Source organism: Perca fluviatilis, chromosome 2 (assembly GCF_010015445.1).
Source record: "Perca fluviatilis chromosome 2, GENO_Pfluv_1.0, whole genome shotgun sequence".
NCBI classification, from domain to species: domain Eukaryota; kingdom Metazoa; phylum Chordata; class Actinopteri; order Perciformes; family Percidae; genus Perca; species Perca fluviatilis.
The window spans coordinates 25,758,244-25,782,903 of record NC_053113.1 but is presented as its reverse complement, the minus strand read 5'-3'; the positions used below and the strand labels follow the sequence as shown (position 1 = coordinate 25,782,903).

The 24,660-nt window shown below is 40.7% G+C and overlaps 1 protein-coding gene across 6 annotated transcripts in view; it reads left to right on the top strand.

Annotated features, from left to right (window-relative positions):
- LOC120546637 (SPHK1 interactor, AKAP domain containing) overlaps positions 1-24,660 on the top strand; it is a 133,250-nt gene that overhangs the window by 106,649 nt on the left and 1,941 nt on the right. For 5 of the 6 annotated variants that reach the window (XM_039781734.1, XM_039781743.1, XM_039781770.1 and 2 more), the window contains 8 exons: positions 9,725-9,784; positions 10,168-10,308; positions 11,280-11,550; positions 13,497-16,884; positions 18,451-18,612; positions 19,610-19,693; positions 20,384-20,433; positions 20,937-21,121. In XM_039781734.1, coding sequence (XP_039637668.1) covers positions 9,725-9,784; positions 10,168-10,308; positions 11,280-11,550; positions 13,497-16,884; positions 18,451-18,612; positions 19,610-19,693; positions 20,384-20,433; positions 20,937-21,121 — 4,341 coding nt within the window. The remainder of the gene's footprint in view (positions 1-9,724; positions 9,785-10,167; positions 10,309-11,279; positions 11,551-13,496; positions 16,885-18,450; positions 18,613-19,609; positions 19,694-20,383; positions 20,434-20,936; positions 21,122-24,660) is intronic. The other variant, XM_039781761.1, reaches the window with a different exon arrangement.

Here is a 24,660-nt window from a genome sequence, read left to right as displayed (position 1 = left end):
ACCTAACACTGCAGAACATGCAGAGAGACTTTTCTCATCTTTCATCGACCCGCTCCGCACTGAGCGCAGTGCGTAGTGAGTGCGTAGTGACCTGGCCCAAATGCTCCGCCTACACTAACGCCAGCATCCTCCCTTCACCGCACATTTAAGACAAATATAAGTAGCCTATTTTATTTTGTCCTCGTTGCTTTGGGGTCAACTTTTGTGATCCAGGCTTAGGTCCCTGATGTGAAAGCCCCCTTACTGCTTTATATTCCATTATACAGTATTTTTGATATATTTTGAATGTCATCTGTGTTTTTCTTCTCATAGGATAAATAAAGGTATTCCCACCATAAATTGGTGCATAAAAGTGTATCAGAATGCAGGAAATTAGTCTTTGCTGCTCAAAATAACCCTTGGGGAGGAAACCTAGACCCCACACTTTGACTGGACTCAAATTACTGCGAGTTTTCAGAGATGTGACATCAGAGATGTTGTTGTTTTATGTCTGATACAGCTCCCAGTATATACTGATACAAGTTGAGGCAAAACAGTATTTATTCATTAACATTTAGTGGATTTTTAGTTGGTAAACGGCCTGTACATCAGCCCAACATGCCTCACTGATCATTAGACAGAGTCCTGTAAAGTAGATTGATGTATGTGCACAATGGCTCTTTTCGTCCTCATCATTTAAATTTTACTTAAATTGCTGTGTGTGTGACGGCTGGCTTCACTCCTTGTCTTTGCAGAACAGGCCACTGCCCAAACTCGTACCTGAGTTTGGGATTAAGTGGACAATTTTATCTTCATTGTTCTTTTGTGAAATGTATAAGCAAAGCAGCTTCATCTTCAGCTTTTGTTTCAACAAGACAATGGTTGTTTGTTTCCTTGACTTGTGCATGCTTTCTATGAATCAGAGGGAACTTTAATGCGAGTGCGAGCAGATGCGGCCCGTCCTCCCGCAGCATGGCCCTCAGACTCTGATGTGACAGATCGCTGCTCTAACTCTCAATTCTCTGTTTGTTTTTTTCACGGCCAATCAATCAAACGGGACCATATGATGGATGACACTGTGTGAGAAATGAATTATTCTGTCCTGGCCTGAACTGTTGGGAGAAAGAGTGTGGAAAACTGAGAGAAAAAAGTGAAAAAGAAGAGGGTGAGACGTTGAATGCTGATTCAAACAGAATGAGAGGAGTAGCCACAAAACGACACACAGACATTAGAAACTCTGTCTGTGGAGTGTGATACAGAAAGAAACAGACCTCAGGGTGATAAGGAGAGGAATATGATTGTTTTCTTTTTGCTGACTTTGCATTTTTTACAGTAGCTTAATGGACCAAAGCAATTATAGTATTGAATGGAGTTTGGGGGGTTACAAAAAGTATAGTCTGATTTTATTGGAAGCTGACTATAAACCTCAATATCAAAATGAACCCAAATTAGTCCATTAGGTTGACTTTTATAAGAAATGTGTAAAAAACATCTTTGTTTACATATTTAGGAACAGGAATAGTCCAAAAGAGCGAGAAGCGGAAGGCCAAAAACTTTGAGCTAAATATAAGACAAAAGCTTTGGATATCCTGTGTTTCGCTCTGTCATGCACCTCTGGCTGCATCATGTTGTCACATTTGATCACTCACTCATGTTTAAATGCATGAAGTCAGAGACAGACAGACAGACACAGTGAAGTGTCATGTTGCTGTGATAGTCACACTGAATTTCATCACACCCCTGACAGATTTGACGGCATTTTGAAGAGGAAGACGGCATTCTTGAGTTTTTTTTTTTTTTTGCAAGGCACATAGTTCAATCAGAAGAGACAAGTGAAAGAAGTAAAGATGAATATTTATTAAAACAGATGATACGTCAGTGTGGTTATTTAATTTAGATATTTTTAATATTCTGACGTGTTTTTTGATTTTTGTCAAGCTTTTTCGAAATGTAATTTCTGTCACTCACCGTCACAAACAACAGCATATGGAAAACGGCAGAGAGAAACAGACTCACGCATACACAACTTGCACATAACAGCAGCATGAATGTACTAATGGCAGAGAGAGAATCATATGTTAACAGAGGCAGCAGCATGATGATAGGCTAACAATCTAGGTGTCGCCGAGCTATTGGATAGATGATGTGACCAACTGATGAGAACAGGACAGCAAGTAATAATGAGAGAGCATGTGTGAGAGGATTGAATGCAGGTGCGTAAGAAATAAAGCATGCAAGGTATAGTCTCCCTGACTGAATTTATGCTATAGCTTAATTTACAAAATCAAGCAGATGATTTACATTTACATCATAACATTTTTTTTATTGATCTGCGTTTTTCACTTTTGTGACACTCAAAGATTGAGATTGCAGTTGTTTTGTAAGAATATGCACCACATTTTTCAAATGCAGAAAATCTGGTTCAGTAAACCCACAGTATTCTTCCTCACACGGTCCCTTCCTCTGAATATCTGTCTTCCTGCTTTGAACCTGGAGTCCCTGGAGGAAAGGGATCCATTCATCACTGGATTCAAACACTTCACACTCGGGGAGTGTGTTGTGTCCTGACCTGTCCCTTCCCGGGCCAGAGAGAGGGAGAACAGAATAAATATGCCATCAGCCGCGGCAAGAGCGTTGGCTTACAGCAGGATCAGAGCAGGAAGACAAACCTTCTTTCTTTCTTCTTCCTTTTACTTTAGACCGTCCATCTGACAGTATGAAACATTACAGTCTTTGGTGCAGGTTGTGCTCTAAAAATGATACCTACTTGCTTTAAAGTAGAAGCCCTCATCTAAAGAAATAGGTAATAATAGTTATTATGTGTTAACTATATTAGTTTTTTATGTGTTCTGTGGTAACTATTGATAGGGCAGCTTTAGCTGTTCATATAGTTTGGATACAATACAGTTAAGAGAAAATACTGTATATGTTGGTCTCTGTTTATGCTTGGAGTTAGCCTACTATGGAGATGTGTAGTTTTATGGATCAGAGCGATGGAGTGGATCAGAGAACAGTCGGAGGGTTTCAATGTCAAATCCAGTGACTTGACTTTACTTCAATTGAAGAGCATCTTAACACCCAGTTTTAACTTAAACACATATGCCCCCTTCACAAATGCAGATAATGCAGTCAAAAACCTGACACACACACACACACACACACACAGACACACGCACACACACACACACACACACACACACACACACACACACACACACACACACACACACACACACACACACACACATACTTTTACTGCCAAGTGGGGATGCAGCAGAGGCGTATCAAATTAGAGATTATGAATAAATGGTAGCAAAGTTGTAATTTTGTTGATTACTGACTGAAACACTGATCATTCTGTAAATTAGGTAGTATCACCTACTATCAGTCGCATGCTTGAAATCTTAAACCTGACATTTGGGGGTGTCCCAGGGTTGATTTTTCACAGGTATTTGAGGGTTCTCTTCTCTGGAAAAAAAGGAAAATAACTTCTGCTTCAATGAACACTATAAAATGGGACCCCTAGAGCCATCTGGTTCTGCTTAAAGCTTCCACCCGTTAAAGGGGAATGTTTTTTCTAGTCCCCGTTGCTAATGGAGGAATGTTGGGTCTCTGTGAATTATAGAGTATGGTCTAGACCTGCTCTATATGAAAAGTGTTTTGAGATAACTTCTATTGTGAAGTGACAATCTTTTAACAAATACATCTTAGTTTATATGTTTTGTGATGTGATAATGATTAGCCTTAAAAACATTGTGATAACACATCTTACCACTTCTCCAAATGTGAAAACAACATATTAAAATGTTTGCATTTCAACGACACAGAAGCAACTAAGCATTGACTACTGCTGTTAGTCATTTTCATAGTCCTGTAGTGTTTTTTATTCTCTTGTATGAACCTATTAACACAATTCTGCCCATATTTTTTTGATATATTTATGATCCTATGGTGACTGGATACATGTGTTGTCCCACAGGGGAATGTATGCACCCCCCAGAGATACTATAAACCCCCTATTTTAACATTTTCCAACATATTGATATTAATCTTGTCGTGAGAAGAACCAAAGCAGCATCGGCTTCTTGATGTTCTCTTTACCCCAGGGCTGGAAGCTGAGCAACTCACAGCCAAACACAAATTGTGTGTGTGTGTATGTGTGTGTGTGTGTGTGTGTGTGTGTGTGTGTGTGTTCGTACGCATTTGATATTCACCACTCATAATACTGCACATATCCTGTGTCTGCCAGCAGTAGAAAGCCACAGTCGATCAAGTACACACTGTTCACATCTGTATTCAAAGACGGTACATTTCTTTACATTTAGTGGTAAAATACTTGAAGCAAAATATTAGATAACTAGGAAGCAGCTCAGTCAGAGGAAAACAGCCAGAACAACTTTAATGTGTAGTGTATGATCATACTGTTATGCTTCGTGACCAGCTGATGTTTTGCATTTTATTAGCACATACTTTTATGAACACAAAATAAGGCCGTTCAGATTTACCAGTATGTGAGATCAGCATGCTTGTCTGGTCTCTATACCAGCACTGTGTAGCTTGTGGGTCGCATCACAAAATTAATATGGCAGAGTCACTGAGCCTTGTTTCCCCCACAAAATTTATTTTAATTACATTACAATTAAAATGGATTATAGTTAAAGTTGCCAGCCTCTGAGATAAGGCAAAACACGTTAGAATAGCTATGTTTAGTTTTGTGACCTCAAAGTGTGAATGAAGCTGTACTGTTGTAACAGCATTAGGGACATTTTTCATGCAGCATCAGTAGAGCTTCACAGGGGGTGTGAGGAATGGCAGATTTACTTAAAATTTGTTGCTTAATTCTTTCAAGTAGCCATGTTTTATTGTTGCTTTTTGGAAGAAAGACCACACACAAAACAACAATACCATATACAGTATAAAGGACTAAATGTGCAGTAAAAGTACTATGTTTCAAGTCATGAAAAAGAGCAAAAAAAGAGCGCCAGTTAAAGAAAAAGGGGAGACAGAAGGACCAAGAGCAGCAGCTGTGTGTGGGAGGATCTGAGTAGAGAGGGAGGGCTGCTGAGGAGGAATGAAGCTTTGATGGATAAAAGAGACTGAAATGTTTGTAATGGTTTTCTGTATTGACCACGTCTGTGCAGATAGTATGTATTGAAACCGTGGCTAAATATCTGCATAGGTGTGTGTGTGTGTTCTCGTTTAACCACATTCGTGGGGTCCAAAATCCGGGAATGCAGTATACTTGTGGGGTCCGGACAGCTTTGTGGGGCCAAAATGCTGGACCCCACAACATTAAAGGGCTGTTTGAGGGTTAAGACTTGGTTTTAGGATTAGGGATAGAATTAGGTTATGGCTAGGGTGAGGGTAAGGGTTAAGGTTAGGCATTCAGTTGTGAGGCATTCAGTTGTGATGGTTAAGGTTAGGGTAAGGGGCTAGGGAATGCATTATGTCAATGATGGGTCCCCACAAAGATAGTGAGACGCACTGTGTGTGTGTGTGTGTGTGTGTGTGTGTGTGTGTGTGTGTGTGTGTGTGTGTGTGTGTGTGTGTGTGTGTGTGTGTGTGTAGTAGAAAGAGAGAAATCTGCCTGCCTGACAGTTTTGTACATCCAAGGCCAAATGGGATTTTATGCATAAATAAGTTGGGACAATTCAACCCTTGTTTGTGTGTCTGTATTGTTAGGGTCTCGAACTCTCACACACACACACACACACATTGTGCATTCCTACCATCTGAAAATAGAGGAATGACACCTATAAACCTCCATCTTTAAAAAAAAAAATGGAGCATGCTCGAAAACCAACATAACAGCTAATGAGTTCACATATCAACACGTCCATCTTCATGACAATTTAGCAAACTACATCTGTTGGTGAAAACTGTGTAATATGGTTGAAGCTTGGACAGGGAAAAGTTAGTAAGGGGTGGAATATATATATGTTCTTTTTTATCAAACTATTTCCAATGTCAAGAATAATCTTTCTAAGCTTAATTAAGACCTGCAGTCCTACAGTGAACAAAAACACTAAGACAAGTAAGTGACCTCCATGTTTTCTTCCATTTAGAACAAGTCAAGATGCCCTTCATGTTACCTTGCAGACATTTTGCTGAAGGGGGAACTAAAACATGCTCTATTCCACTGCTGCCAGTTGCTCCTGAGGCTGCTTCCAGATTTCCCTCCTTTAAGGGTTATTAATTGTCCAGTTTGGTATTAGTGGTCCGTCAGCACAGGTGGTCAGAGTCACCCTGAGTTTCACTTTGCTTGGCTGGGCCGATGTTGAGCACAGCTGCACAGTTACATGGGTCGGGCATCTAGTGAAGTGAGAAGATGTGGAGAGACACCCAGATCTCTCCAGAGTGTTGACACCACACATGAAGCTGTGTGTATTGAATTTGGGTTTTTTAAACAGCTAAAAAACAATATATGTGATGGATGTATTCAGTAACAAAGCAGGGAGTATCATGATCTTGTACTGCTGCAAAACATCACAGTGAGGTTGTTTGGTTGGATGGATGTCATCTAACAAACAGTCAGTGGTGTTTTCAACCCTGACGACAATCCCTAACGTTAAAGTGGGTATGATCAATATGTTTACATTAACAACATGATTACTTGTATATGAAAGAGGTAACTTGTTATGATGTACCCAGGACTCTGCAGCTTTACAGTGCCTTTTAGTTCTTTGTTTTGGTTTTCCTGCCCACAACCTTGGAGTTTTGGTTAACTCTCACCGCTCCCATAGCATCGTTTCCAGCTGCAGCTGGCATCTGTTTCTGCAACAAAGCTCCAAAAAAACATCCATGTGCTACCTGCTCAGCACCACACAGCAAACAGACAAAGTTAGCCACTAGCTGGTCAACACAATGGAGCATTTAGCAGCTCAAAAGCCAGATCTTTCTCTCAGGATTTGGTGGAGTTCAAACACAGAGTTAAACCGAGAGTGGATATCTTGATAATGATGATCTTAGATTCATCATCATCATCATCAATCTTGAATAATACGCTCTGTATCTGCTTCAACTGTTGGCTAACAGTTTGCAAACAATCAGTGATGTATCAGTCAAAACTATGTGTCCTAACAGTGTTATGACTGGCTCTCTCTCTCATCTGGAGCACTATTAAGCCCTTGAGTATAGAGTAGACGTCTATGGTATCAGTGTATCCACACATCCTACCATTACTTTCACCCTCTCTGGCTCTTTATTTGGTTTCTTTTCCCCCACTTTATATTCCTCAACTGTTGTTTACATGATCATTCCTTCAGAGACAGGCAGAAGCACAAGTCTGCATCGTCTGGTATGTTTGTGAAAAATCAGAACAGAATCAGAACATGTCCCTGGGCTTGTGTCACACATGGACACAGAGATGACTAGACGGTCCTCTGGTTCCCAAATTTAGAACAACTGCCCCTCGGCTCTCACCGTCTGATGGGGTTAAATTGCTTCAACCCTTCTCAAGGTCAAAATCGTGGATTACTCGCCTCGCTTTTCCTCAAACTGTGTGTTATCTGCAGGCGATGTGTTGGCAGGCAGGGTAATATGTGTTTGCCGCTTTTCCAGGATGATTTCCAATATCAGTACGCGTGAATACTGCTGAGTTGCTCCTGAGCAAGGGCACCAAACCTCTTATTTATATATTGTGATATGGATAGAAATGGAAAATGTAGTTAGATACCAAATTAGAACTCTGCAGGCTTGTGCTTGTTCATGCATTATAGTGTAGAGGAAAAGCCATAAGGTGATTCTTTGTTCGTAGCATATTACCATTTTGATAAAGGGCATATATCTGCATCCAGATACGGAGCAAAAAGAGAATTGTTTTTATCAAACAAGGGTCAGCAAGTGGCAAAATCAAGCTATTGTCTTTGGTTTCAGTAAATGGTGTGGAATGATCTCAGTTCCTATTTGTATGCCGTTGACATTTAACAGCTATTCTGACAAAAAAGGTCCTCATCACCCTCACTAAACTGATCCGAACAGACGAGCAAATGAACAAACTGTTTGTTCTGCCCAGTGCTGTTTTTTTGAGGAAAAAGTAACACGGAGCAATCCTCTTGGTATTCAGATAAATGTTATAGGTGACACATGCAGTTCATGAAAAGCAAAGGAAAAAAACTTTTGGTTTGATCAGTGTGAGACAGAAAAAAAACCTTTTCAAATAATTGTCATTGTCAGCTGTCATTGACTTCCCATTTTTTAAACTCAACTGACTTGATTTTCAAGCGGCAATTTTCAGCACATTAGACCTGTTAGATTGGAAAATATTATGTTTGACTGGAGGATACCAGATTGGAGGTGAGGGGGAAATTGGCCTGTTCTGAATGTGCCGCATTACCGTTTCAGCTGAAGGACATTAGATCTGGCTTTGCAGACAGTTGTTGTTGTTCCCAAGCATCATTCCTTCCTAATCTTAGCTTTTACTATGGTAAAACACTGTCTTCTAAAGGAAAGGTAAAATGCAAAGTGTAGCAGAACCATAGGCTTATTTTGAAATATAAACTCATGAGCATATTGACCTATGTATTGCAGCAGATGTGTTGCTTCACTTTTAAATCTGCAGTGAGAGAACAGACAGACAAAATGACATGATTTTAAAGAAGAAATAGAATAAACATTATATAGACATTGATGCTAGGTCTATTGTTGCTTCTATACCTTGCCATGACTTTCTGGGAATAAATCCCACACAGATACATGAAAAAAGATGAAAGTCATGGAAAATATATGCTATTTTGCATGTGCTGAGGCTGTTTAGAAGCATAGCCCGATGAATCGAGCACACCTCAGGTAGTTCAAGGGAAATTATTTCAAACAGCAATGTGTGTCGAGATGCGATTATTTGAAACTATATATATTTTTCGCAGGTCTAGAGAGGAGAGAAGGGGGAAAGATAGCAGCAGGCAGAGCGGATATGGAGATGGCAGAGGTAAAAGAGAGACAGCAGGATCCCACCTGTGCGTGTTTTGCATTGACAAGATAGACTGCCTCAGTGATTCACATTAGTTTTGATTAGTAATGACAAGCATGACATGTATAAAAATGTATGTCTTTGTGACTCAAATAGGTCACATCCCCCAAAAACACATATACATGATGAGTATGGACGCACAAGTGGGAACTTAACCATCCCCTTAAATACTGTTGGTGACGTGCTTGATCCATTTAGCCGCACAGGACTAACTTGGCTCCGTCAACTTAGATCAGAGGCTGTGTGCTGTAGAATCAAACAGCAGCCGGCAGACAGTCCCAGACTCCCAGCACTGACATGAGGACTTCATCACACACCATTAAACGTGCAGCCAGAAGCGAAGGTGGGTGAGATGGGAAGAGGAGGAGGCAGAGGGTGTGACAGAAGCACGGTAAAGGAGGGGAGACTTAGGAAGAGAACAGCAGAAAAAGAGGTACAGAGATGGAAAGAAAATCACTGCTGATGGTGTACACTGGCTGCAAGCATCCCCTGAGAAACAAAGTCTTAGTCTTAGAAAGGCCTGTGCAAATAAAAGACAGTGCCTTACAGTGGTTATTCAGAGACGACAGACAACTGCTATAGTTGAATGACTTTCTGTCTTGGTTTGTAGAATTTGTGCAGTGGAAAAGGCAATGCAGTAACCTTCCCTTTACAGCACTCTAACATCTGACATCTGGGACACTTTTTACCATGCTCCTGCTCAGCTTCTGTGGCATAATCTTTCCGTTCCCACTGTCACTATAATGTGTTGTCCTTCTCTTTTTTGTCTCTTATCAGATCTGTTTTGTAAATCTGGACCCTCAGAAAACGGACTATCGTGATGACAAAAGCATCAAGGTTAGCAGAATCCTCATCCCACATTCTTTCCCTCCTCTCGTCCCTCATGCGTTATCCCCTTTTCTTTCCCGCCCACTTTTCATCTTCCAGGAACTCTGTTCTCTGTATTTCACATTTAGTCAATAGCTCAGTTGCCATGGAATCAAAATCATTACCCATAATTAGAGGGTTGATTTGTTTAGATAATATGCAGATTTTGCAGTCTTTTGCAAAGAGAAGCTTCAATAAGCATTGCACATGGCTCAAGACTTTGCACAGTAAGAATTGTATAACTTTGTGTCTCTGAGTTGGAACCAAAGAGAATGCATTACATCCAGTTTTGAAGTCCCTTGAAGAAAAGCTTCTTTTGATCATTGTCTCTGTGCTCGGCATGTCTCCTGCAGAAATTGGCATCGGTGTCTCCAGACCTGCCAAAGCTCGTTGAATTGCTGACTGTCCACCAGCCGAAAGAAAATGAGATCCTACTGCTCGGTGGCCTAGAAGCCTCAGACACTTGCCAAACACACCCTCTCTCCCCATCTCAGGTGAGTTTGCGGTGATGTCTTCAAATACTTCCAAGTATTTTTAGCCTTTGAATTAACTGGCCGGGAGTGCGAGGCAGAGAGTGCAAGCTTTTGTCCTGCAATTTTGTTTGATTAGATTTGAACCTTTTGTGCTAGGAAAAATCCACTGGAGGAACCTCATTTATTTTATCTACTGTAATAATTCTCCCACATTCATTCCATTAAAAACATATCATCCTCTTTAACATGGAACCACGTGGTGGACAGAAAACCAACAACAGTGGATGCTTAATACTTAAAAACACAAACTATTGCTTCTGACTTATATCCCTATCTGCTTTTGTTGGTAATAATCTTCGAATGCAATGTTCCCTTATGGCCACTGACCATCTCATAGACTTTTTGAATCTCTCCAAATTCATCATTGTATAAAACTGTTGCCTGAGGGGCCTGCACAGACAATTAAACTTGCATGAGCACATCCAATGAGTTGATATTATATTGAATAAAAGGAAGAAAAACAGGCATGAGAGCAACCTAAACCCACTGAACCCGGAGGTTTAGGATGTTTATAATATTATTTGGTTACACTTTACTTGAAGGTATCTACGTAAGAGTGACATGACACTGTCATGAACGTGTCATAAACATTATAAACAAGTCATAAACGTTTATGATGCAACATTTCTCTATGGTTAGGCTTAGAGTTAGGGTTAGGGTTCATGTGTTATGACTGTGTCATGACAGTGTCATGTGTTCATGACAGTGTCATGTCACTCTTATGTAGATACCTTCAAGTAAAGTGTTACCTATTATGTTGTGACTGTAACGCCCACTGTGTGTTTATGCATGATTGGTGTGTACCTTTTGTGTGTGTGTGTGTGTGTGTTTGTGTGTGTGTGTGTATGAACTTTGTAAATACATAATGTGTTTGTATTTATGTGTCCCTTTGTGTGCAATGCATAATAGGAATCTGTGCATGTTCCATTCAGGGTGGACAGCAGCAGCAGAGAAGTACAGGTGTGTGCCTGGTTCAGTGTTCAGGGCAGAGGCGCTCCACCCAACCTAGCAGCATCATCTTCGAGATCAACAAGTTCCTGATTGGTCTGCAGTGGGGAAAGGAGCAACAGCTTCAGCCGGGTCGAGCAGCCAGGCAGAGAATCGATGACGACACTAATCGTTCCATCTCGTCCATAGAAGAAGACTTCCTGACGGCCTCAGAACACCTTGGTGATGACAGCGAAGATGATGGTTTCAGAAATGGTGAGCCTCATTACCTCCAGAGAAAAAATTGGGGCTGCAGTGAAGTGACTGTTCCAAGACATTTTGTGATGTGATGGCATTTTCCTTGAGCAACTGAGAATACAGAAAGACCTGCAAAATAGATAGAAGTGTGATCCTGATTTTAAGATTATCTTTAAAAACTTTAAAGAAGAGACAACTCATGTCCATCATGTGCAACCACCATTATCCACATCATGTAGTTTGTTCAGTTTCTTATAACTGTAATGTTTACAATAGTGTTGAGGCATGACTGTATCATTGCTAGTTAGGTCTTAGATCAGTGAATGATGATAACATCTATCTTACTTAGATACTGTAGTATTGTAAAGCTAGCAAAATACCTTTATTGCAGTGTAAGATACGGTGAAAAGCCACGTCGACAGAGTTAAAAAATATGTTAACTACTGTGACATTATTGCTGACATCAAACTAGACCTCAGTATATAACATTGTATTTGTTTTTATTAAGGCTTTTGGGAAACGTGTACCGACAAGGCTAGCAGCAGCAGCAGCACCGCGTCAGATATGTTTCTGGTGTGTAAAGACATAGAAAAATCCACGCAACTGACATGCAACAGAAACACCATGCTCACGCCACGCAGCCAGTGTGTAACCGGCCTTAGCTTTATAAGACCTTAGGGAACTTGTAATATAAGTGCCGTGACGAAATTCAAACTGTAAATATACTATAGTTTTGCCGAAAGTGTAGCTAGCTAGCCGTGATCTTTTCCCATTGTATTGAATGGGACACATAGCTAGCTAGCTGCTCCTCCTAACAAGACCTCTCACGTTCAAAAAAACGCCTTAAATTGAACTGTTAGCTTTGTAAGACCTTGGGGTAGTTTTGATATAAGCGCTGTGACGAAATTCAAACTGTAAATATATTATAGTTATGCTGGCAGCCGCCCAGCTCCACGGTGACTTTGACCTGGGTATTGAGCCCAACAGGCTGCCGCTTTCTCGTCAGACTGTGTGGAGCTCCTAAAGTCCGACACGTCTTACCAAATTTGCAATTAGCCTTACATGTTTCTTAAAAACGGCCCATATTTGAGCTTTATAGTTGATTTCTTGAATAAAAAAGTCTCAGAAGTGAATTTGGTAATGAAACATTGCAGTGTCTGAAATATGAGACCTACTGTCTCGTCTTCAATGTGTGTGTATGGGGATTCGCTCAACTAATTAGCGTGCAGGTCATCTAAATATTCATGAGCATTCATGAGCACCATATTTGGAAGAAAAGCTCTTGTTAGAAATAGGGCCAAAACACAGGGATGCACAAGGGCCAATAAAATATCAACCAGGCCATTTTCAGCCCAACCAATGTTACATACCCTATTTGGAGACCTTAAGGAACAGTGTGAAATACCCTATATAATCATTATATCACCCCTTTAAGTTTGATACGAATATAGGTCTTACTGAAGGCATTTAATGGTCAAAATATTATTAATAAATATTCGAATAATATTCAAATGTTAATATTAATCCACAAACAAACTTCGATTATGATTTTTGGGCAAAAGTCAAAGCCCTAGTTTTTATTGATCAGACTTCCAAGTTTATAAAACAAATATTGAGTTGAATGAAGGGGGGTTGCAGCAACACTACAGTTGTGTAGCAAGTACTGAAAGTTTTCTATAGTGACTGAAAATGTTTAACACAAGTAAGAAGTATATATTTATTGCCATTGAGATACCCCAGTAAAGAATGAAATGTGTTAGATGGAAATAATTCTCTGGAATTTTATTCAAGGGAAAATTGAACGCCAAACAAGACATGACCCAGCTCCATTATTCACTGAAGGGTTAAACAGGGTAATGGTGTACTCTTGCTGTGACACTTTGAGAAACTGGTGGAGCTGCATTCTAAACAATGTGGACATGTTTCATTTCCTGTCTTTCCCGTTTTCCCCTGTCTCTTTACAGAACCAGAGAGTGGTGACCTGGCAGAGAGCTTGGTTGAGGTCGCACAGACACACTGCGTCAGACTTGCATGTCATAGGGGACAGCTGGCCCATCATCAGAACAGGGAGGAGGCTGAGGTGAAAAGGGAAGGGCATCGGCGAGCAAGCCTCCATACTAAGGAATCAGCTGGTCACTACGCCACCAATCTGGCCGAGTCAGTACTGCAAGATGCCTTCATACGCCTCTCCCAAGATGAAACTTCCTTTGTCTCTGAGGCTGCTGTCAGCGTGTCCCTCTCTAGTTGTCCTTCCAATGCCACTGGTCCATCAAAGACCAAAGAGCCTTCCCAAAAGCGCACTTGTTCTTTTGAACTCCCCAAGATTGTTATAGTTCAAAGCCCAGACAGTTCTGACGGGACTTCAGAATGGCCAGAGACACAGGTATCCCATGTGCCTGACAAGGATATCACTGGCAAAGCTGCAGAGATGCCAGAGAATGGGACACAGGCTCACATCCCCCATCATAATGGAGGACACCCATCCAAACATGTAGAGGTGGCTTTGGCCTGTGCTGCCAGTGTCATTGGCACCATTACCAACCCACAGCTGACAGAACAGCTTGCCATGAATTCGACTTCAGAGGAAGATTCTGAGGAGGAGCTGCAGGAACAAGAGGAAAGAGATGACTACTCCTTCTCCTCAGCCATGTGTGGCATGGCTCAGGTAGCTGGTGCTGTAGCAGCTGTAGAGCTAACAGAGGAGTCTGGGGAGTGTGGTGATTCCGAAGAAGATTCCGCTGAAGTCTACACGGCATCCCGTGGTCTGATGTCTGCTGCAGAAGCCTCTGCAGCCATCACGCTGCACTGCAGTGTGGCACAGGGTACCAGCGTTGAAGCATTTCGTGCCAACATTGCTGAGGTCCTACACAGGGAAGCAGCGGAGGTGCTGACTCAGCCACAAGGCTACAGAAGTGTAGCCCACCTGCTGGAGACCACACATAACAAGATAGTAGATGGCATTACTTGTCCAAAACAATCCTACACGGATGAAAGAGAGATGGATGACTTGATAAATGAGGTGGCAGACAGCCTATTCAAGCATGCTTTAGAGAAAGCAAAAATGCAAAAAGAACTGGAGGGTACTGGAAAAGATTCGCCAGGCCTTCAGGGTTTTCTGCAGGAGAGTGTTAACAATTTGCTGTTTGATATACTTCGTCTGACACAGAAGAAAATCAGTCACATCTCTAGATGTGAGCAAGGGTCATTTGAGATGCAAGAAGGTGATACCTGTGCTAGGGAGCCTGCAACCACAAAGGAGAGTAGGGATCCATTAGGTCAATTACAGTGCTTCATTGGCCATGGCCAGTCCACTAATTGTGATAACCACTGCAGCATACTACACGGCACAGATAAGCTTCCCATGGCTCCTGGGCTGAAGGAGAAATATGTGCTTGAGGAAAGTGAAATCATTGGATCGTCCTCTACAGCACACAGCAAAGAGCAGCACCAGTCATCATGCAGACAAAGTCAGTCAAAATCCACCCATTTGCCTGCTATGGACTTCTTTGACCACCAGCAGATCCAACAGGGCAGTGGTGCAATCAGAGAACCTTTATGTGAAATTCAAGTTCATAGCACAGACAGGAGGGGGCGTCTAGTGACAGGCAGCGACAGCAGACAGGCCTCCCTCACACCCCAGTCGTCCTTCAACTCTTGCAGTTCTCTGCTCTCTTGGAGAATGGATTCAGAGTCCAGGACACCTATTACTTGCTATGCTGATGATTTGGCTGCTACAGTGGTGTCTATGGCCACAGAACTGGCAGCCATCTGCCTGGAAAACAACACTGGGAAACAACCCTGGTTCTGTGCCCTAAAAGGGATGTCTACCGAAGGGCCAGAAGCCTACTTGATTCCTGCTTGCTGCACAGTGCTCAGGAGGAAAGAGGCTCAGAGTAGCAATGTTGCCTCCAAGAAACATCGGGCACCACGCCTTAGTGAGATCAAGAGGAAAACAGAGGAGCAACCAGAGCTGATGGAGCGGCTGGTGAACAGGGTGGTGGACGAATCAGTAAACCTAGATGAACCGCAGGACCCATTTGCTCTCTTTGCCTCTGAAGTCACGGCCAGGATTATGAACTGCCCTGAGCTTAATGTGGTGGATACCTCCAAAACAGGCCAGCCACGCAGTAGGTTACAGTGTGAGAGGTGGAGCCGTGGGAAGGCATCTAGTTATGAGAGCATTCCAGAAGAAGACGCAGACCCCTCAGGCACACTCAACACCCTGGGCCTTGGCAGTCGGTTAGGTCAGAACTTGAGCCGTGGTAGCTCAATCTCTAAGCAGTCCAGCTGTGAGAGCATCACAGATGAGTTCTCACGCTTCATGGTAAACCAGATGGAGACTGAGGGAAGGGGCTTTGACCTTCTGCTGGACTACTACGCAGGGAAAAATGCCAGCAGCATTCTGACTGCAGCTGTACAACAGGCTGCATCAAAGAAAAATGGTCACCTTAATGTCAGGACCTCATCCTGCCTGTCCAAACAGTCTAGCACAGAGAGCATAACAGAGGAGTTCTACAGGTTTATGCTTCGGGACATGGACAAGGAGAACCGAGAGTATGGCATCGCCAAGACTAAGGAGTGGAGCAACAGCCTGTTCCCCCCTTCCCCTAGAACACCCTTCTGTATAAGACAGTCCTCTGTCCCAGACCGGCGCTCCTCAGACTCGCGACTGACTGTCAACTCACCCATTAAAGCAAACTCTTTTGATGGATTCGCACGCAATGTGCATGGAGACACACTAAATATCTTCCCCACCAACTCAGTGTCAGCCACAGGACTGTGTAAGTCAGACTCCTGCCTCTATCAAAGGGGTAAGACTGACCATATTACTGATATGCTGATTCATGAGACCTGGTCGAGCTCCATTGAGTCCTTGATGAGAAAGAACAAGATTATTGCTGATCCAGAGGACAGTATTGAGCTGGAGGCTGCAGGAGACTCCCAGCCCCATGTGCAGCAGTTTGCCAATCGCCTGGCAGCTGACATTGTAGATATAGGCAGGTCTGCACTGGGGGGCCAGCAAGATGTAGCTGGAGGTACACCTGGGATGCTCTCACAGCCGCACATGCCTGTTGGTGAAAGGAGGAGGGGGTTCAAACAATCTCATCTAAGTTGTAGTCGGAGAAGGTCCAGCCAGGAGCAAACTGGTACTACAGTAGCATCTGGGAGGAGTCATAGCAGCTCACCCCGCATGAGGGGCCCCAGAGATGTGCCACTGATCCACATTGAGGGAGATCAGAGGGATGAAGAGACTATTTTAAACCCTGAAAGGACAGGAGGAGGACCTGAGGAAACACCCCCAGACGTGTCAACTACCAAGCGTACGGAGAGAGCTACGGCCAACGGCAGCAGGTAGTACAGCGCTCACTTTCCTTCTGTGTGAGAGTCAGACACCTCCCTTCAGGCAGAACATTTTTTCTTTATAGCCTAGCACCAGAATCATCATCATACTGTAGATGTGAAAGTAGAGATTAATCTGTCTTAAAAGAGAGAGAGAAATAAAGAATCACGTTTTTTTTAAGGTAAACATTAAAAGCTGTCTGAGAAAATTAGCACAAAAAAAATGGAGTCCAGGCCCTACAAATGTCCAAACTATTTTTAGAGATTTTCTGATCAAAGAGTGGCAGGTACACAGATTGTCTGTACATTCACTGTGAAAATGTATCTATTTTAGCAGTGTGTGAGGTTTGATAAACCTTTGGTTAGGCTGTGACTCACACTATCTGGGTGATGAACTGTGTGTGCAGAAAGCTTTTAGTGTCTTCATCTTTTATCCACTATGGGGCTGTTTGACTCACCTTGATCAGGTACAAGCTGCACTTATATTTGGCTAACCCACTAAAACCACAAGACACTCAATATGTATTTGGATTATATTGACACAACTAAAATAGCAAGGAATTTGGGTGTCACATTAGGTTAAAGCTTGCTTGGGAGATGTTGTTTGGCAGCAATTGGAAGAATGGTGTTTATATAAAGTCAGTTAATTTGTAATAAGGGTATGTAGTCCTTCTGATTGTTAGACATGGTCAGTTTTATTCAAACCAGACACAATCAAAGACAAAATTCACTCTGTGTTTCACTGTGTCTGATTGGCCTTTCAGAGGAGGCAGAGGAGACTCTCCCAGAAGACATTTTAGTGCGTATTCTGGGGGTAATGACAACTGGAGCAGTTCATAGTGCGTCTCAGTCTGGAGTCAAATGAACCTGCTGAAAACGTATAAGTGGAAAGACCTGCAAATATGCAAGATAGGTTTATAGAGGAAAGTAAAAATTTAATATCCATATGTAGGGAATCAATTTGAGTGTTTTAAAGACATTCAGATCCTCAAAATAAGACCTGTTCAATAGTAAATGAGAGGAAAACAGCTGAAAGCCTCCCAGGCCTCTGGAGAGTCGCAAGACATGCTCCTTTTCACTTTACAATACATGTAATCCAGGAACAAGTGGAGTGCATCTGTTTGTCCCCTGTGTAAGAGTGGAACGCAATCACTCGCCTAGTCAATAAAACCTAATTTCCCTCAGGAATTGTCGAGGATGGCAGCCCTCAATCATCTGATTATGACTTAATTTAATCAGTTTCCTGAGAAACAGTGAAATCCAACAGTGCCGCTGGGGAGTGTAGTTTGCTGATGCACTAAAGATATTGATATTAATTAGCTTGATTTTTATGTGGTGCACAGGTATTTCAAGTTCCAAAGGCTTGTCGTTTGTATGAAGTTACTGTACTGTATCTATCATTTTTTAGAGCCGAAACTGTCCCAATACTGCCTTCACTCCTTAAAATGACTTAGGGTTATACATAATGAACAGAGGAACATTGGAACAACATTGGGGAAAAAAGTAACTACACATTGCAGACATTGTGCAAAACTATTCGATGGTCATTCCCACCATCTTGCGGTTTGCTCTCCCCAGCAGTGAGAGGGAAAGGCCAGCTGTGGCGGTGGCTGCAGTAGTGAAGAGCGACAAGCGTTCTATGAGTGCTAGCAGTGAAGAGAGCATGGGGAGCTGGTCCCATATAACCCCCGAGGATGACCCCCACGAGGAGACCAGTAGTTTTATCCAGCTGAGTGAGGGGTCAGTAACCGTTGCTCCTTGATACTGCTCCAAACACTGCTGCTCCCACCCTCACCCCACTCTCATTGGCCCATTGCTACTGACACTTGTGCTCTCCTGTGCCAATGCCAATTTACTCCCTGCTGCTGCAATATCCACACCTGCTAAGGCGGTGTATGGCAGAGAGCTCACTTCACAAAGCCCACTCCATAGCTTACATACAGGGTTAGACCCTGCCTGCACCTCACGCACAACTGCTTGCAGTAGTAGGCTGCAGTGGTACGGGGCAGTGACCTCACATCAAAAGCCTTTAGTTCAGAACACTTGCCTCACCATACTCTGCTTCATCAAATTCCCATTCGTTTTAGCCAACTACAACAATTTTTTCAACTTAGAGTCACTGCTCTGTGCTTGCTAGTTGAAAAAAAAGCTAACGCTACCTTAAAAGCAATGTATATGTTTGTGATTATGTATCAAATGATATTACACGCACCAAAGTAAGCATTCTTAACTGCTTATTTAAATGCATTTAATTCTAAAGACATTGATGTGTGGATTAGAGTGAAAAGGGGAAGCTGCTCAGTGTGGCACTGATTTAAGATACTTGCTTTTTGCTTAGTTAACTGCAGTAGTAGTTGTCTGCACCACCATAACACTCGCTGTACCTTGTAACCTTTCCATCTACCTGCTAACTTTAACTTCACCTCATTCCCCGTTCCATGTTGTGTGACATAAGGGCACGGCTGTCCACTCTACCCGCCTAAACTACCTCCAAATCTCCTCATCTTCATATTCAGACAGGCTTGCTGCTGGACAAAAATCCCCAGCTCTCCCACCTAGAGAGTCCGATACTGCTGCAGCTGCTACTTATATGTTGATCACTCGCTAATGACCAACATGACCTGCATCATTGCGCCTAGTTATTGTTCTCTTCACAAGAAGGTGGTCATGTCTCATGTCTTGAGATAACATGCGAATGCTCCTATCTGTTTTTTTTTTTTTTTAAATTGGTTAACAGGAATGGAACCAGCAGCGCATCCAGCCTAGGCCTGGCAGACCTGGATGCTTTTTCTGATGTGCTCACTCAGAGCACAGTAATCAGGTAACTGTCACAGGCCGTTGCTGAAGTATTTCTCATTAATGTGTCTCTCTGATGCCCATTATCATTTTTTTCTAATAAGACAGAACAGCTGTAGATATATTGCCTTTTCTCATTTTCTCACCTAGAGCACAGCGAAAAGGTGTCCTGTAACTGTGACAGGCTGCTAGACGGATTATAACTAATTACATATTCTGTCATTCTAGCAAATATCATAATGTTCTGTTTATTAGACAAAAAGGCCTCTCCAGTCTGCTGCATTTCTTCTATTCTATTCTGTTATTTTCTATTCTATCTATATATGTATCTCAACTGTTACGTTTAAAGCACATTCAGATTAACAGTGTACAATATATACTTACACTATAGGAATAGGAAATAGCAATAGACATTTTGGGTAAACATGATTATTTGCTTTTTGCTGTAAATTAGCTGAAATAGCTTTAGAGCTTTAGAGGTGCTGGTAGGCCGATTTTGTTTCCTTTGGAAAGGGACAGGCTAGTTGTTTCCAGTCTCTATGCTAAGCTGACCAGCTGTTGGCGGTAGTTTTATATTTAACGTACAGACATAAGGGTGGTATCAATTTTCTCATCTAACCCTTGGCAAGAAAGTAAATAGGCTCCCAAAGTGTTGAACTATTCCTTAAAGTGATACTGTATCTTATTTCAATTGGTATTTTTTTTTCCCTCACAGTGAGGAGACCGAGAAAGGACATCTAGCAGGAACAAAGGAACATGTCTTTGGTAAGTGCAGTGGTGGATTCTCATTTCCTCTCAATGTTATCAACTTCCTAATTATTCACCTTCTTGGTCAGCTTTAACATCTGGCTGCTAACCAAGAGCTTTTGAGTGACTGGATGTACAGTAAACTGGCTCTGTGATTAAATGGATGTGCTTGAGCAAAGGCAATTCTCCTCTTTAAGTTAAAGATAGTCATCAATAATTGAAAAGGGCCCACAGTTCCAGAAGTGTCTCAACACAAAGTTCATCTTTGTTTGATGACTTACGCTCCAGCAAAGAGTATCTCGAAGCAAAACTGAGCCCAGGATATTTCCATTTTACGAAGCTGAACATGCTGTATGATCGCATGCAAAGCTTTGGCACGTTGGCTTTTGATGTCCAAGCAAGTATAGAACAGAATGAAATGTCTGCATTCCTACAGGGCTTTGACGGTGTAGAGAACATAGTTAACATTCAAGGTGTGTCAGAAAAACATTAGTGCATTCCTGTCACCTTTGTTTTTTCAGAGAGCAGTTCAGCGAGGACGGCGGGCAGCAGTAGCAACCTCAGGGCGCTGTTGGTGGTAAACTGCGACCTTGAGCCTGAGTGTGTGGACTCGGAGCTGAGATTGGCCCTGCAGTGGATTGCTGCCTCCGAGCTGGGACTTTCTGCTCTCTACTTTAGGAAGACCAAAGAGAAGAGGGTTGCAAAGGTAGGTACAGCTGTCAAATCAAAAACATAAAAGCAGGGGTAAGGCTGCACGATATATCGGTTTTTTTATCGTCATGACGATATCAACTGGCGCATGAACACATCGCGAAAGCCTGTGACGTATCGCGAAAGACACTCAGAGATTTTTTTGTGTTAGTTGAATGAAAATTTCAGCAGAAAACTGCACTTAATAATGTAACTATCATTCCTTTTTTAGTGGTGCCTTTTTATATTTAATTCAATGTTCAATTTGTTCAATAAAAGAATGTTGGAAATGATTACCTTTTATTTGTTTTAAATTCAACAAGCCATTTGGTGTATTTTAGCAGAATACTAAAAGCAGCAGAAATGCAGAACTGAGTAACGTATTTTCCCTGACTATAAGTCGCATTTATTTAGATTTTTTTTTTTTTCTTCATCTGTCAACTACACAATAGCACACAGAACAACAGGCTGAATATGGTAGGTGTCCGGTATGTTAACGTAACACATTAACAGTTATTGAACTATACAATAGCACACAGAACATCTAGCTACCAGGGCGTGGAGCATGGATGTATTAAAAGGCGTGGAGACGTAACTGCACCGTTGACGAGTCCCTCCCGACTCCTTCCTCCAGCCGATTAGCTTTCTTTGTTTTCTTCATTGCAGTAAGAGTCACCTTTTCGCCAGTCCCTCACAAGTTTCTCACTCATTTCAAACTTTCTTTCTGCTGCTCGATTACCGTTTTCGGCTGCATATTTTACTACCTGCAGTTTGTTATCTCTTTTCTTTCTCAGTTGTCTTTAGGAGCAGTATTCTAGTTGTCACAAGCCTAGAGTGCCCTCTCGCGGCTGTAGACGGTAATGTTTTCAGTGTGAATTAACGTGTAAAAACATGTTAAATTATATATATATTGATATATAAGTCGCACCTGACTATAAGTCGCAGGATCAGCCAAAGTAGGAAAAAAAGTGCGACTTATAGTCCGGAAAATACGATACACTGTAGTTGTCTTTGGTTATTAGTTGTTATTTGGTTATATGCTATGACTGTTTTCAACATGAATTCTTCGGTGGAGAAGTGGCTCAGTTGTTAGCACAACTCCAACAGGCACCCAGCAAGAAGTCACTGTAGATTTGGGCCCAGGTTTGATTCCCAGACTTTCTCGACGACATAACATACTATGACCTGCTACGCTTTGAATTTTTTCAAAATGCTATACTATGACTTTTTTATGAATTTTCTCAACAAACTATACTATGACTTTTTTCGATATACTATACTATGACTTCTATATGACTTTTTCGACATACTATACTGTGACCTTTTATGACTTTTTTTGGTGTCATATGACTTTTTTATGACATATATCAATGAGTTTTGAAGATTCTTTTCCACATACTATGCTTTGACCTTTTTCGACATACTATACTATGACTTTTTATAACTTTTTTTCGACATACTATACTATGACTTTTTATAACTTCTTTTCAACATACTATACTATGACTTTTTATAACTTTTTTTCAACGTACTATACTATGACTTTTTATAACTTTTTTTCAACATACTATACTATGACTTTTTTCAACATAATATACTACGACTTTTTTTTACTTGTCGACTTACTATACTATGATTTTTTTACGATATACTATACTAGGACTTTTTAATTACTTTTTTCGACATAATACGCTTTGACTATTTTCAACATACTATACTATGACTTTTTGTCGACATACTACACTATAGGTTTTTAAAACTTTTTCAACATACTATACTTTTTTTCGGCATTCTATACTATGACTTTTTTTGAACTTTTTTCGACATACTATACTATGACTTTTTAATGATTCTTTTCCGCAAACTACGCTTTGACCTTTTTCCACATACTATTCTTTACCTTTTTATGACTTTTTCCACATACTATACTGTGATTTATTTCAACATACTATACTATGACATTTTTATGACTTTTTTCGACATACTAGACTACGACTTCTTTTGTCTTCAGTAATGTGAACAATGAATACAAGTGGCTTATGAGCTTCACAAATAGCTCAGTGAGATAAGCTGCTAGAGATAAAGGGAACATTGGAGGTTGAGGTTTCAACTCTTCAACATACTATGACTTCTTTGACATACTATGATATGATTTTTGTATAACTTTTTCGACATACAGTACTATACTATGACTTTTTACGTCTTCAGTAATGTGAACAATAAATACAAAGCCGGACCAATAAGTTGTGAGCTTTGCAAATAGCTCAGTGAGATAAGTTGCTAGAGATAAACTAAAGAGTTGAGGTTGAGGGTTCAACTCTTCAACATACTATGACTGACTATACTATGACTTTTTCATGATTCTTTTCAACATAATATACTATGACTTTTTTTTTTTTCAACTTACTATACTATGAATTTTTTACGACATACTATAACATGACTTTTTTATCACTTATTTCGACATGTGACTTTTTCATGATTCTTTTCAACATACTATACTATGCCTTTTTTCGATATACTAAACTATGACTTTTTTATTACTTTTTTCAACATACTATACTATGACTTTTTTCGACATATACTATGACTTTTTTCGACATACTGTACTATGACTTTTTTTGACATATTATACTGTGACTTTTTTATGACTTTCTTTACGACATACTATACTATGACTTTTTAATGATTCTTTTCCACAAATTACGCTTTGACCTTTTTCGACATACTATACTTTGCCTTTTTATGACTTTTTTTCTTTTGTTTAGCAATTTTTTATTGATTTTCCATTAAACCATGTAGCATTTTCTACAGCACATATTGGACCAAATGTATACAAACATAGTACTGTGTTACACAAATACTAATAATGTGAAAGATTACTGTGAAGTTTTTATCACTTTTTTCGACATACTATACTATGACTTTTTTATCACTTTTTTCGACATACTATACTGCGACTTTTTAAAAACTTTTTCGACATACTATACCATGACTTTTTTCGATATACTAAAATATGACTTTTAATCACTTTTTTCGACATACTACTGCGACTTTTTTTTTACTTTTTCGACTTACTATACGGACTTTTTTCGATATACTAAACTTTGACTTTTTGTCACTTTTTTGACATACTATATACTATGACTTTTTTATCAATTTTTTGACATACTATACTATGACTTTTTTCGACATACTATATATACTTGAATTTTTTCACTTTTTTGACATGCTATACTATGATTTTTTTCATCACTTTTTTCGACATACTATACTATGACTTTTTTATCACTTTTTTAACTTGTGACTTTTTCATGTTCTTTTCGACATGCTATACTATGACTTTTTCATGATTCTTTTCGACATACTATACTATGACTTTTTATGACTTTTTTCAACTACTATACTATGACTTTTTATGACTTTTTTCAACATACAATACTATGGCTTTTTTCGATATACTAAACTATGACATTTTTATCACTTTTTTTCCAACATACTTACTGACTTTTTATGACTTTTTTGGACATACTATACTGCGACATTTTTAAGTTT